Source organism: Podarcis cretensis, assembly GCF_951804945.1.
Source record: "Podarcis cretensis genome assembly, chromosome: 2".
Classification (NCBI taxonomy): Eukaryota; Metazoa; Chordata; class Lepidosauria; order Squamata; family Lacertidae; genus Podarcis; species Podarcis cretensis.
In genome coordinates, this window is record NC_137171.1 from 121,427,033 (window position 1) to 121,440,695 (window position 13,663).

The 13,663-nt window shown below is 47.6% G+C and overlaps 1 protein-coding gene and 1 long non-coding RNA gene across 3 annotated transcripts; both read right to left on the reverse strand.

Annotated features, from left to right (window-relative positions):
- Nucleotides 1-4,016: 4,016 nt before the first annotated feature.
- Nucleotides 4,017-6,292, reverse strand: LOC307211371. The gene is made up of 2 exons (XR_013836412.1): nucleotides 5,482-6,292; nucleotides 4,017-5,434 (listed from the first exon to the last, which is right to left on the reverse strand). It is a non-coding gene; the product is annotated as an uncharacterized lncRNA (long non-coding RNA).
- Nucleotides 6,293-6,377: 85 nt separating this feature from the next.
- Nucleotides 6,378-10,898, reverse strand: LOC307208973 (uncharacterized protein). Of its 2 annotated transcripts, XM_079964035.1 has the most exons (3): nucleotides 10,790-10,898; nucleotides 7,780-7,906; nucleotides 6,378-7,412 (listed from the first exon to the last, which is right to left on the reverse strand). In XM_079964035.1, the coding sequence occupies exons 2-3, from the start codon at nucleotides 7,808-7,810 to the stop codon at nucleotides 6,634-6,636; spliced, it is 810 nt and encodes a 269-aa protein (XP_079820161.1). In that variant the 5' UTR covers nucleotides 7,811-7,906; nucleotides 10,790-10,898; the 3' UTR covers nucleotides 6,378-6,633. The 2 variants fall into 2 exon arrangements, with proteins under 2 accessions (XP_079820161.1, XP_079820162.1); XM_079964036.1 differs by lacking the exon at nucleotides 10,790-10,898 and having other exon boundaries at nucleotides 7,790-7,906.
- Between the last annotated feature and the right edge of the window lie 2,765 nt (nucleotides 10,899-13,663).

A 13,663-nucleotide genomic window follows, 5' to 3' on the forward strand; every position in this document is an offset into this window, starting at 1 on the left:
AGGTGGCGCTGTGGGTTAAAGCCTCAGCGCCTAGGACTTGCCGATCGAAAGGTCGGCAGTTCGAATCCCTGCGACGGGGTGCGCTCCCGCTGCTCGGTCCCAGCGCCTGCCAACCTAGCAGTTCGAAAGCACCTCCGGGTGCAAGTAGATAAATAGGGACCGCTTACCAGCGGGAAGGTAAACAGCGTTTCCGTGTGCGGCTCTGGCTCTGGCTCTGGCTCTGGCCAGAGCAGCGATGTCACGCTGGCCACGTGACCCGGAAGTGTCTCCGGACAGCGCTGGCCCCTGGCCTCTTAAGTGAGGTGGGCGCACAACCCCAGAGTCTGTCAAGACTGGCCCGTACGGGCAGGGGTACCTTTACCTTTACCTTTAACAATATTATTATTATTATTATTATTATTATTATTATTATTATTATTATTATTTTATTTATACCCCGCTCTCCCCCGCCGGCCAGAGCTGGGCTTATGGCGGCTAACACCAATAAAATCACAGTAAAAACATAATAATGGGGGGGAAACCAATTTAAAATGCAGGTTAAAATGCAATTTAAAATGCAGCCTCATTTTAAAAGTAGACGATAGATCCAAACCATAAGGGGAGGGAAACATAAGGGTCAGACTGAGTCCAAGCCAAAGGCCAGGCAGAACGGCTCTGTCTTGCAGGCCCTGCGGAAAGATGTCAAGTCCCGCAGGGCCCTTGTCTCTTGTGGCAGAGCGTTCCACCAGATCGGGGCCACAGACGAAAAAGCCCTGGCTCTGGTTGAGGCCAGCCTAACCTCCCTGTGGCCTGGGACCTCCAAGATGTTTTTGTTTGAAGACTGGAAGGTCCTCCATGGGACATACCAGGAGAGGTGGGCCCGTAGGTACGAGGGTCCTAGGCCATATAGGGCTTTAAAGGTCAAAACCAGCACCTTAAACCTGACCCTGTACTCCACCGGGAGCCAGTGCAGTTGGTAAAGCTCTGGATGAATGTGATCCCGCGGCAAGGACCCTGTAAGGAGTCTCGCCGCGGCATTCTGCATAATATATAAGAACAAGATTCGAAAGAGTCCCTTGGACATCCCTCCTCCCCTTTGTGGGTCTTATTGTTAATCCGTTCCTTCTGCATACAGTGGTGCCCCGCAAGACGAATGCCTCGCAAGACGAAAAACTCGCTAGACAAGTTTTCCGTCTTTTGAGGTGCTTCACAAGACGAATTTCCCTATGGGCTTGCTTCGCAAGACGAAACGTCTTGTGAGTTCTTGCGAGTTTTTTCCCTCCCCCCCTTCTTCTAAGCTGCTAAGCCGCTAATAGCCGCTAAGCCGCTAAACCACTAATAGCACTAATCCGCTAATAGCCGTGCTTCGCAAGACGAAAAAACTGCAAGATGAAGAGACTCGCGGAGCGGATTAATTTCGTCTTGCGAGGGACCACTGTATTTTATATTAACCCACATCTTATATCTCCATTATGTCCATAGTTCATCCCTTTACCTTTACTTTATAGCCTTATACACGGAAAAATACAGTATTTCAGGCACAAAAGTTGTTGAGCTCCCCCTCCCCAAGTTGCTTCTTTGTGTTTCTGAGGTATTTTAAAGAAATTTCACCAAAATCTACACTTCCGACATTGGTTGCTGGATTTCTGCCGGGACACTGTTTCCGACGGCTGAATTCTGGCTGCATCTGGGAAATTCTGGACGTATGACAACCCTAAACCAAGTCCCCCTCTCTCTGATATGGCCCAAAGGAAAGCGGAACAATATGTTTGGCACCAGGTTGGCTGCAGAAGTTTCCGGAAGGAGGTGCTCAAGTCGCTATCCAACTGCCTTGGGGAATTCACTCCAAATTTGCGTATGATTTACTCCGTAGCTTTTCTTCTCCCAAATATATCCCACAAGGCAGCGGAGGTTTAGGATCAGTGTTTTCCTTCTCCTAGATGGGCTCCCTTCCCAGGTGGAGGAGCCCCATCTGCCCCGCACTTCCCTATACAGTCATATCTCTTGTTACGTTTGCTTCAGGTTGCGACCCTGAAATATACTCAGAGTTGCAAAGTGATTTCATGCTCTTTATTCAGCTCATAGTGGTGTGGAGGAATGAATGAAAGTCCCCTCAAAGTATCTGCTTTATATACATTATTTACACAATGGGCTGCACATGATTGGCTAATTCTAGAATTCTACTGTAAGCCAATCAGGTTGTGGATTCACTTCTATCTGGAGCATGATTGGGTGGTTCCTGCCAACCAATCATACTGCTGCATTGTTCTAGGACTAATCAGACTGCTGCATTCTGAATCCTATTGTTCTAGGACCAATCAGACTGCTGCAATTTGGATCCTATTGTTCTAGGACCAATCAGACTGCTGCAGTTTGGATCCTATTCAACTCAGTACATAACAGACCCGGAAGTACCGGAAAGGGTTACTTCCAGGTTCCACCGCTCGTGCATGCGCGCAAAATGACATCACGCACACGCGCAGAAGCGGCAAATCGCAACCCGCTCAGATGTGGGTTGCGTTCTGCTCATGTTGCGAACAGGGCTCCGGAACGGATCGTCTTCGCAACCAGAGGTACCACTGTACAGCACGCAGGGCCATCTTAAGCATATGTGGCGCCAGGGTGCAAAGATCCGCCCCTCCAGGTTGACCAAAGTGGTTGACCTTTTTATAGGGCGGGCTGGTGAGGCACACACGGCACAGCTGGCCTGACCGGCCACCTCAGCAGCAACAGAGGAGCCCGAGGCGGCAGCGGTGGCAGCAGAGCAAGGCTGGGGGGCAAGCCCAGCCCAGCGCAACAACAGTCGAGCCTGAGGCAGTGGTGACTGAGTGAAGCCGGGCGCCTCGTGTGAGCAGCGTGCGCTGGGCGGCTTCTCTCGACGGCCCGCCAATCCCAGGCGCACAGGAGGGCAGAGCCAGCTGGCTGCCTCAGCGCCTCGCTCACCTGCAGCAGAAGAGCTGTGGCACTCCAAGGGGTTTCTGCTCCGCTCAGCAGCGGCTGTCGGCTCTTCCCAATCCCCGGACTCCAAATCTCGGCCCCAGACTCTCGGCCTGGCACCCCTGGGAGCCCGGCGCCCGGGTGCCCCACACCCCTAACACCTATGGGTAAGGCGGCCCTAACAACACCTGCAGAAACCACATTCTTGACCGTTGGAACCTCTCTTGGTCTCTTGGTTTTGAATAAACATTCACAAACTTTTTATTGGTAATACAGTGGTACCTCGGGTTACATATGCTTCAGGTTACATACGCTTCAGGTTACAGACTTTGCTAACCCAGAAGTAGTACCTCGGGTTAAGAACTTTGCTTCAGGATGAGAACAGAAATCACGCGGCGGCAATGGGAGGCCCCATTAGCTAAAGTGGTGCTTCAGGTTAAGAACAGTTTCAGGTTAAGAACGGACCTCCGGAACGAATTAAGTACTTAACCTGAGGTACCACTGTATATAGATAGATAAATTAAGGATCTTTACAATTTTATAATATGCAGAAAATAACATGTGCTGAAAAACCAGAGAGAGGAGCTGAGGGAAGTCTGGGGTGGGTGGGTTTCTTTATGGGGGAGGGGGAAAATTGGGGGGTATGAGTATGATGTGGTTTTGATAAATTGCTATGTTGAAATTCCTAATAAAAAAAAATATTATTTTTTTTAAAAAGGAACCACTCTTGGTCTCATCCGCTCAACCCACCTGTCTTCGCATGCAGGGGGCGTCCGTAACTCACCGAAGTTTTGAGACCCATCAGCTGCCCTCGCCTGGTTTAGCCAGCCAGTTGAAGCCGTATTCTGGGATTGTGGCCGCTGTTGCATGCTGAAAGCTTCTAGGAGCCACAGGTGAGATCTGAGTGCAGGTTGGGGACCAAAGGTGGACAAACCACCCCAGAAGGAGCATGGTGTGTGTATCCCTCTCTCTCCCCCCCCCCAAATACCACCTCTCCCTTAATATTCCTTTGTTAAATCATTTTTATTAATTTTCCAATAAAAAATATCCAATTAACATATCAAATCATAATCCAATAAAAAAATAAAATAAAATAAAGGTTGAATTATCTTCCAAATTATAATTTTTAATTTTTCTGTCTTCCCATAGTCTGGACCTTGAAGCATAACTCCAAATCTCAATCCTGCCTCTCGTCGTCGTTTCCATATTTCCACATCTCGATTTTAACACTCTGACTTCTCGTCTCTGACTCTACGATTCTCAGTCATGTCAGAAATCATAGTATCCTTTCGTCCGTCAAATACAGCTTTGTTTGTGTAAAATATTTTTTTCCGACTGTCTTTTTGCCAGCACAGCTTCATCTGGCTCCATTCCAATCTGGGCTGTTATCCAACTCTCTGAATCCCCAAACATTTCCATAATTAAAATATCAGTGGATTCTACACAATGAAACCTGATCCCACAATGCATTTGTTGCTCTTTCAGGTGCTGTGGAGCTTATTCCCCGCCCCCCATTGTCCCACTGTTATTTAAAAAATAAGGTAGGCAAGTTGCTGCACCCTTTTGCTGTTGTCCCAGTTCATCCCTTGAATGCCCTCAGAAAGAAAGATGGATTAAATGGCAACATTGAAAGAAGAATGGGGGAAACAGGTGACAGTTATTAATGGAATTTTCAGAAACAACTGAACCAAGATTAACTCTTTTTAAAAGTCATTTTATTTTTGTGGGGGCAAAAATCCTTTCCTCTTCCATATGCCCCCTCCCCCACCTCAAATCTTTTCTGGGTTCCCCCCCCCACAACCCTCCAGAGCTGATTTGGGGACAACTCCTGAAAATATTGAGCTGAATGTCACCCATAATATGTAAAACAGCAAGACAGGGAACTGCTACATCACCACCAAATTTCCAAGTTTTTGCAAAGGAAATAGAGAAGAATAGGCGGTAAGGAAAGAAAATGGAAGATAACCCCTCACATGTTCTCCGTCTAAAATTTCCACATTGACCCTTTTTAAACGTATTGACTTTAGTCCTCCTTGTATTAAATTGATGCCAGTTATCCTTCTCAGGATCCTTCACCGGGAAACTATTTCCCTTAGCTGCTACCAAAAATATATACAGACATTCATACAATAGCCGTAAAGGTAAAGGTAAAGGGACCCCAGAGCGTTAGGTCCAGTCGTGACAGACTCTGGGGTTGCGGCGCTCATCTCTTTTTATTGGCTGAGGGAGCCAGCATGACTAAGCCACTTCTGGCGAACCAGAGCAGCGCATGGAAACGCCGTTTACCTTCCCGCCGGAGTGGTACCTATTTATCTACTTGCACTTTGACATGCTTCCAAACTGCTAGGTTGGCAGGAGCACGGGATTCGAACCGCCGACCTTCTGATCGGCAAGTCCTAGGCTCTGTGGTTTAACCCACAGCGCCACCCGCGTCTCTACAATAGCTTTACAAAACTGTTAATATAAAACCGGGGAGGTTATAGGGGCTTGGGGGATATTAACAAACATTTCAAATCATCTGGTTGTTCCAAAGTTGTTTAAACTTTCTTCCAGCCTTGTTCAAACCTGGGGGGAGTGGGGAATAAATACACCTTCCCTGATGAGCCCAGATTAATTTTCTCCAATTTTCTCCCAGTCGTTCCCAACCTGGTGCCCTCCAGAGCTTTTGGACTAGAATTCCCATGTAGTCTGGTGCTGGTGGGAGTTTTAGTACAACTGGAGGGTGCCAAATTCATGATGTCTGTCATATCCCAGCTTCCAAGTCTGGGTACCAGGTTTGCGTTGCACATTCAGATCTAGCTGCCATCAACTTATTTTTTTAAAAGTGCCACCTCATCCTTTGCTACCTGCCCGTTTTAGAAATGTTAAGAAAATGAAATGGGGGGGGGGTTATTATTATTCACCCACCCTTCACCCAAAGACCCCAGGGCGGGTTGCAACAATTAAAACACAAGCTTAGTTTTTAACAGGTCGGGGTTGAGTTGGATTGGCTCGTACGTCTTTTAGCTTGCATTCTTGCTTTTATACTTTCTTCGTAAGTTGTTTTCAGTTCTCTCTGCTGGAAAAAAGGGCCTGGAAGAACAGGATTTCTGTCTCGCCTGTCTAGCAATGTGGCAAAGATGGGCGGGAAAGGGAACAGGCAAGCACGATCTTTGCATCGCCGGGGGTTGGACTAGATGACCCATGGATCCCTTTTAACCCTATAATTCTATGACCAATAAGCAGCCCGAGGCACATTCCCATGGGAATGACAATTCCCAAGACTCGCAACCCAGGGAAGTGAGACCCATGGGCAGGATAGAGAACACTTTTTGGGGTGGGGGCTAATCTGATTTACGCACTCAAGAGCTGTGAGGCACCAAGAGAATTAAGAAGCCCTTCCCACTGAGGGGAATATTTAGTGCCTCACCACCCCCACCCCAAAGCAGGGTGATTCCCGCCCACCCCCACCCTCACCCCCGTTATAAAGATTTCAGAAAAGGAAAAAGAAATCTTGAAATATTCAGTACAACACTGTAACACCGTTCCAACACAACATTCTGGCAAAGAGTTTCTCCCCTGTGAGAGTTCTCTGATATGAAGTAAGATTCCTCCTGAACCCCTTTCCACAGTCTGTTCACTTTTAGGGCATCTCCCTCGTCCTGCTCCGTCTTCCGCTGCAATATTCAGCTCCCCCTTCCCAACATCTATGTGGTTTCTCCGGCGCTGACTCTCGCCTCAAGCCCGTTCCACCCTCCATAACTTAACATGGTCGCTCCCGTGCTCCCCTGTGTAGATTATCTGATGAGCAGTAAGGAGCTGCCTGGGACTCAGGCCCTTCCCACACTCCACGCATTTTGGGCTCAGCCCCTGTTCGCACTCCACGCATTCCGGCGCTTCTGCCTGAGCGTGTTTCTTTTTATGCCTGTTGAGACTGATGCTGCGACTGAAGCTTTTCCCGCACTCAAGGCATTTGTAGGGCTTCTCGCCGGTGTGAGTTCTTTCGTGCGCCGTGAGGATGGAATTGCGTCCGAAGCTTTTCCCGCACTCGAGGCATTTGTAGGGTTTCTCCCCGGCGTGGCTTCTCTGATGTCTCTTAAGGGTCCCGCTCCTGTTGAAGCGCTTCCCGCATTCCACACACTCGTAGGGTTTCTCCCCCGTGTGGATTCTCTGATGTGCGGTAAGAGTCCCGCTGTCGCTGTAGCTCTTTCCGCACTCCACGCACTGATACGGTTTTTCCCCTGTGTGGGTGACGCGGTGCCGATTGTAGTCTGACCTGCATTTGAAGATCTTCGCGCACACGGGACACTGGATCCCTCGCTTGCCTTTGGGATCTTGTTTAGGGATCAGGAATTCACAACCTTCAGCCACCTTGGAAAGGGAGGATTTGATTTTCTCGTTCTTCGACTGCTTCGCTTTCTGCCTTTTTGATGCCTTTGGATCCTTAAACGTTTCCTGTCCTGCTTTTTGCTTCATTGCTTCTTCCTTCTCACTTTCGCTCTCCCGCCAATCACCCGCTGGGGGCAGAGGGAAGGAAAAAAAATAAAACCCCACAGTTAAACATGGGAAAAAGGAACAGCGCACCAAAGAAACTTGAATTAATTCGGAACAATTAGAAATCATTTATTTATTACGTTTGCGTACAACCTTTTCCTCCAAGGAATTTAACGTGGCAAACATGATTCCCCCCCTTCCCATTTTACACTGGTGTAAATGAGATGCGGTGTCCTTGCTAGGACACCACTGTTGTCTCAAAGCTGCTGGAAACTGTAGCTCTGTGAGAAGCAAACTACAGATCCCAGCATTCTTTGGGGGATATAATGCAGCTCTGCGCTAGGAATCCATCCCTTCAGTAGCCCTCAGCCACGGAAAAAGTGCCCTTACCTGCACAGACCGCATTACCAAAATCCTCCATCACAACTTCCTTGTAGAGAGTTATTTGGCCTGGATCCAGGAAATCTCACTCCTCTTTGGGGAAGTGCACACCCGCCGCCTCCAACGTCGCCAGTTACTGAAAGAAAGAAAAAAGGGCTTTCAGTTTTAAATGGTTGTGGGAAATTGCCGTCAAATATAGCAAGGGATGCGGGTGGCGCTGTGAGTTAAACCACAGAGCCTAGGACTTGCTGATCAGAAGGTCGGTGGTTCGAATCCCCGCGACGGGGTGAGCTCCCGTTGCTCGGTCCCTGCTCTTGCCAACCTAGCAGTTCAAAAGCATGTCAAAGTGCAAGTAGATAAATAGGTACTACTCCGGCGGGAAGGTAAACGGCGTTTCCGTGCGCTGCTCTGGTTCGCCAGCAGCGGCTTAGTCATGCTGGCCACATGACCTGGAAGCTGTACGCCGGCTCCCTCGGCCAATAAAGCGAAATGAGCGCTGCAACCCCAGAGTCGTCCGTGACTGGACCTAATGGTCAGGGGTCCCTTTACCTTTATAACTAGCAAGCATAGGGCTAGTTAATGCATGAAGGGGTTAAGACCACCGAAGTTTATTCTAGACTCAGGTCATGTTCCTGGAAGAAAGTTAATTTTCCTAGTTTGTTCGTTTTCTTTCATCTTGTGAACCCACCTTGCTCACTACAAACTCAGACCGTTATTTCACTATATTTTATATCCCAAGATTTCTGCTTGTGTTTATTTGTTGCTGCATGGATAAATGCACGAACCTAACTTTAGTTTGTAAGTAAAGTATGCCACCTGCGTATTCCTGTATTGCAAGGGTCGGAGTAGATGACATCTGGGGTCCCTTATAACTCCCAGGTGACAAGTCTGCAAAAGGAGTCGGATCCACCAGATAAGCTTTTATTTACCCCTCCAGAGCAAAGGAGTCCAGCCAAACTCTCAAGAGGGGGTCTGGAGAAGAGCCTTCGCCACTTTGAACAGCAGCAACCTCAGAGGGAAGGAGGGGGATAATTTATTTATTGCCACTGCCTTGATGGCAGAAAGTGAGGAGGAATTAAAGAACCTTTTAATGAGGGTGAAAGAGGAGAGCGCAAAATATGGTCTGAAGCTCAAAATTAAAAAACCCCGAAGATCATGGCCACTGGTCCCATCACCTCCTGGCAAATAGAAGGGGAAGAAATGGAGGCAGTGAGAGATTTTACTTTCTTGGGCTCCATGATCGCTGCAGATGGTGACAGCAGTCACAAAATTAAAAGGCGCCTGCTTCTTGGGAGAAAAGCAATGACAAACCTAGACAGCATCTTAAAAAGCAGAGACACCACCTGGTTAAAGCTATGGTTTTCCCAGTAGTGATGTATGGAAGTGAGAGCTGGACCATAAAGAAGGCTGATCGCCGAAGAATCGATGTTTTTGAATTATGGTGCTGGAGGAGACTCTTGAGAGTCCCATGGACTGCAAGAAGATCAAACCGATCCATTCTGAAGGAAATCAGCCCTGAGTGCTCACTGGAAGGACAGATCGTGAAGCTGAGGCTCCAATACTTTGGCCACCTCATGAGAAGAGAAGACTCCCTGGAAAAGACCCTGATGTTGGGAAAGATGGAGGGCACAAGGAGAAGGGGACAACAGAGGACGAGATGGTTGGATAGTGTTCTCGAAGCTACAAACATGAGTTTGACCAAACTGCGGGAGGCAGTGGAAGACAGGAGTGCCTAGCGTGCTCTGGTCCAGGGGGGTCACGAAGAGTTGGACACGACTAAATGACTAAACAACAACTGCCTTTAGACTAGACCAAACAGGCTCTCTTCAGGTCCAGGAACTCCAAAAGCAGCTCCCCCTCTGGTTCTGTAGAATGAAAGCCGCTCCACCTCTTTCTGTGTGGCTGGTGGTCTCTCCTTCCCTGGAGGTTTTTAAGCAGAGGTTGGATGGCCATCTGTCTGTCCTGAATGCTTTAACTGAGATTCCTGGATTGCAAGGGGGTTAGACTAGATCAGTGTTTCCCAACCTTGTGCCTCCAGCTGTTTTGAACTACAACTCCCATCATCTCTGACTAGCAAGACCAGTGGCAAGGGATGATGGGAAGTGTAGTCCAAAAACAGCTGGAGGCACAAGGTTGGAAAACATTGGACTAGATGAATCTCAGGGTCCCTTCCAACTCTGCAATTCCATGATACACCCCCCCACAGGGACTGGATGGAGCTCTTAGGAAGGAAGATCCTGCAACTGAGAAAAATGCAGTTTTGAAGCCAGTAGACCAGGAGACTCTTAATCCCAGGGTTGTGGGTTCAAATCCCACGTTGGTTAAAAGATTGGCCTCAACTAGGGCCAGGGCCTTTTCAGTACTGGCCCCAACCTGGTGGAACACTCTAGCACAAGAGACTAGGGCCCTGCAGGACTTGACATTTTTTGCAGGACCTGCAAGACAGAGCTGTTCCGCCTGGCCTTTGGTTCGGACTCAGTCTGACCCTTATGTTTCCCTCCCCTTATAGTCTTGATTTATCGGCTACTTTAAAATGAGGCCACATTATAAATTGCATTTTAACCTGTATTTTAAATTGCCCCCGCTCTTTCCCCCTATTATGTTTTTACTGTGATTTTATTGGTGTTTAGCTGCCCTGAGCCCGGCTCTGGCCGGGGAGGGCGGGGTATAAATAAAATTTATTATTATTTTTATTATTATTATTATCCCCACATTGCAGGGGCTTGGAGTGGAATGATCCTCTGTAGATCCCTTCCGACTCTACAATTCTATGGCACTTTGCAGCTGCAAAAACCAAGATTCTTGGGACCGTGGAGTCGCCTTCCTTTATATCCTTAATTTTTTGTGTTTTTTAAGAGCGTCTGCCAGCAAGGCTGCTTCTTCTGTACTGTACCAAATCAGCCCCCCAGCCAAATATCCAAAAGAGCCTTGTGCAAGGGGGGCACCCAGCTGATGGACCCCCATTTTGCAACCTGAGCTCCTGGGTCAAAAGGAAGCTCTGAGCCTCTGAACCCTTTACCTCTTTGGTCCTGCCCTGTGCAGCATCTGCCTCCCGGCCAAGGGACGTCGCCAGGCCTCCTTCCCCTTCCTGGAGGACCAAAGCAAGTGGCTCACTCTGGCCTCCCCTCCCCACAACTTGACAAACTTCCTTCCCCTCTAGGAGCCGCAGCTCAGTGTTTTTAACCATTGGAGGACTGAGCGTCAGAGGCTGCCTTCGCCTGGCCTTTCCCGCGCCTGCCATACGTCCGGTATTTACCGGACAGAGACAGGACGGGGTTTTCGGGAAGCGACAAAAAAAATTATATTTAAAAAAGTAACAAAAATTATGACAAGCGAGTGTCCGGGAAAATCCGGGCGTGTGGCAGCCCCTATCGGAAGTGTTGATTTATTGGCGATTTCCCCCCAAAATAGCTAAAAAGCTTCATTTTTTTTGGGGGGGGGAGATTTTGCAACAGCTTTGCCCCACCCCAAATAATCAACAACTTTGAAATATGGCAGTCTCCCCCTGGTTGCTTCCAAGGTGTCCCTGTCTGTCATTGTTGCATACAGGTAAATTTGGGCTGATTTATCATCCTTTGTCGGATTTGGCATCCGGTACTCTTTTGAATGTTTCCTATAGAATCACAGAATTTTGGAGCTGGAAGGGATCCTAAGGATCATCTAGTGACCCCTTGCAATGCAGCTGTGATCGAACCTGCAACCTTGGCATTGTCAGCACCCTCCAACCCACAGAGCTATCCAGGCTCTGAGGTTTGTGAGAGGGAGGTTGTTGGTTTGTTGTCTTCTTACTTTTATGATGCATTTTGCATTTCTCATACTGTATTGTAATTTTATTTTGTGAACCAGCCTGAGAGCTACGGATGAAGGGCGGAATACAAATTTAACAATTAATAATAATACTGTTTTTAAAATAGGTTGCACAAATAATAGGGAGGTCTTGCACAAGATCGGGTTATATTTTCTGCTACAGTGGTACCTCGGGTTAAGTACTTAATTTGTTCCAGAGGTCCGTTCTTAACCTGAAACTGTTCTTAACCTGAAGCACCACTTTAGCTAATGGGGCCTCCTCCTGCTGCTGGAGCACAAATTCTGTTCTCATCCTGAAGCAAAGTTCTTAACCTGAAGCACTATTTCTGGGTTAGCGGAGTCTGTAACCCGAAGTGTATGTAACCTGAGGTACTGAAGGGGTACAGTTAGGGTTACCCCAGAAAGCCCTAAAAAAACCTGTTTGTGAATCCCCGCCCCCCAGCCAGGCCTCGGCGTATGCATTTTTAAAAAACTGCATTTTCCTCTAATGAAGCGGTACAGTTAGGGTTACCCCAGAAAGCCCAAAAAAACCTGTTTGTGAATTCCCCCCCCCCCAGCCAGGCCTCGGCGTACGCATTTTAAAAAAACTGCATTTTCCTCTAAGACAAAAAAGCACGAGCTAAGCAGTCCTCTGTAACAAAAACGCTGTAACAAACCCAGAGCTGGGAACAGTAAAAGCTTTCGCTTCCCAGATCCCAGATAACCTTGTCCTGTTACATTGATTTGCAACATACTTCCGGGAACAGAGCCAGAGAACGAAAAGCAACATTTCTATGTAAGAATCTGTGAAGGGGGAGAGGAAAAAAGGGGTTTGAAAAAAGGATAAAGCCTGCTTGTAAAATGTTTTCGGCGCGGCCTGTCTTTTGTGAACTGAATCACACAGGTGCCTTCTGCCCCCCCTCCCCCCATGGCAGAATAAAATGCTCTTTCTCTGGATTAACCCCTTGGTGTTGTTTGACTCCTTTCCTCTCTGCTCGGGTGCAACAATTATTCCTACCCATGGATTAAAAAGGCTACAGTACCACTGTACTGGTGTGTTTCAACCAGGTGGCTTCTTTCAGAGAATCTGGGAACTGTAGTTTCCCCATCACCGAGCTACAGTTCCCACCACCCTTAATGAACTACAGTTCCCAGGGTTTCCTGGAGAAAGCCGTGAGCTTTAAACTTGCTTTGAAGAAAGCAAGGCTCCTGACCTGGTCTTCACCGGTGTCTGGTAATCCCAACTAGGCAACAAAGCTCACCTGGTCAAAACATTTTGCCGCCCAGGGGGGCCAACCCAACCCAACTTGAATAAACCCGGGGGGGGGGGGGCAGGCAAGCCCCACCCCACATAATTGATCACATGACACAGCACACACACACCATTTGAATGGCAATGCCCATCCACTTTGGGGGCCCACTTTGAACGCCCGCGCCCCCAGACAGCTCTGCCAGTAGACTCTTCATCTCAGGGTTGTGAGTTCGAGACTCACCATGGGCAAAAAAGATTCCTGCATCGCAGGGGGTTGCATGGCACGTTGAAGGAGCGGGAATATAATTAGCTGCAAATAGAATAGAGCCCTGCAGCGCCTTGGAACCAGGGTGGAGAAACCGAGGGGATCAGGGTTCAAATTCCCATGTATTGAGCCTGGGCCTGGCCTACATCACTAGGTTGTTGTGTGTGTTTTTGTTTTTTTTTAATATGATGATCTTTATTGTTGTTTTTTTTAAATTATATACTATAAATACACATATTACATTACATTTTACATTTGTTCTTGCTCTCAAGAGCTGGCTTCCTTCCTTCTTTTTTGTGTTGTCTTTGACTTTTCGCATTGCCTTTATCCATTTTGTATATAGTTCTTCAGTTTTTGTCCATGAAATGTCTGTAAACAAATAAATCTTTCTATATGTACAATTCTTGTTCTCTATCTATATTCATTTACAAATACTGTTCAACAATGGTCATAATATATATTTTTAATTCATTTTGGTATTATTGTCCAATAAATTTCTTTGTATATTCCCGTTATGATGATTATTTCAATTCTATTGGTTTCCCTATTTCACATCATCTTCTCTATATATAACATAAATTTCCCCCATT

Coding starts and splice junctions, on each gene's coding strand:
- LOC307208973 (XM_079964035.1), bottom strand. CDS start 7,810: ATGGAGGATTTTGGTAATGCGGTCTGTGCAG. Junction 7,413..7,779: donor TGGTAATGCGGTCTGTGCAG/GTAAGGGCACTT, acceptor CTCTGCCCCCAG/CGGGTGATTGGCGGGAGAGC.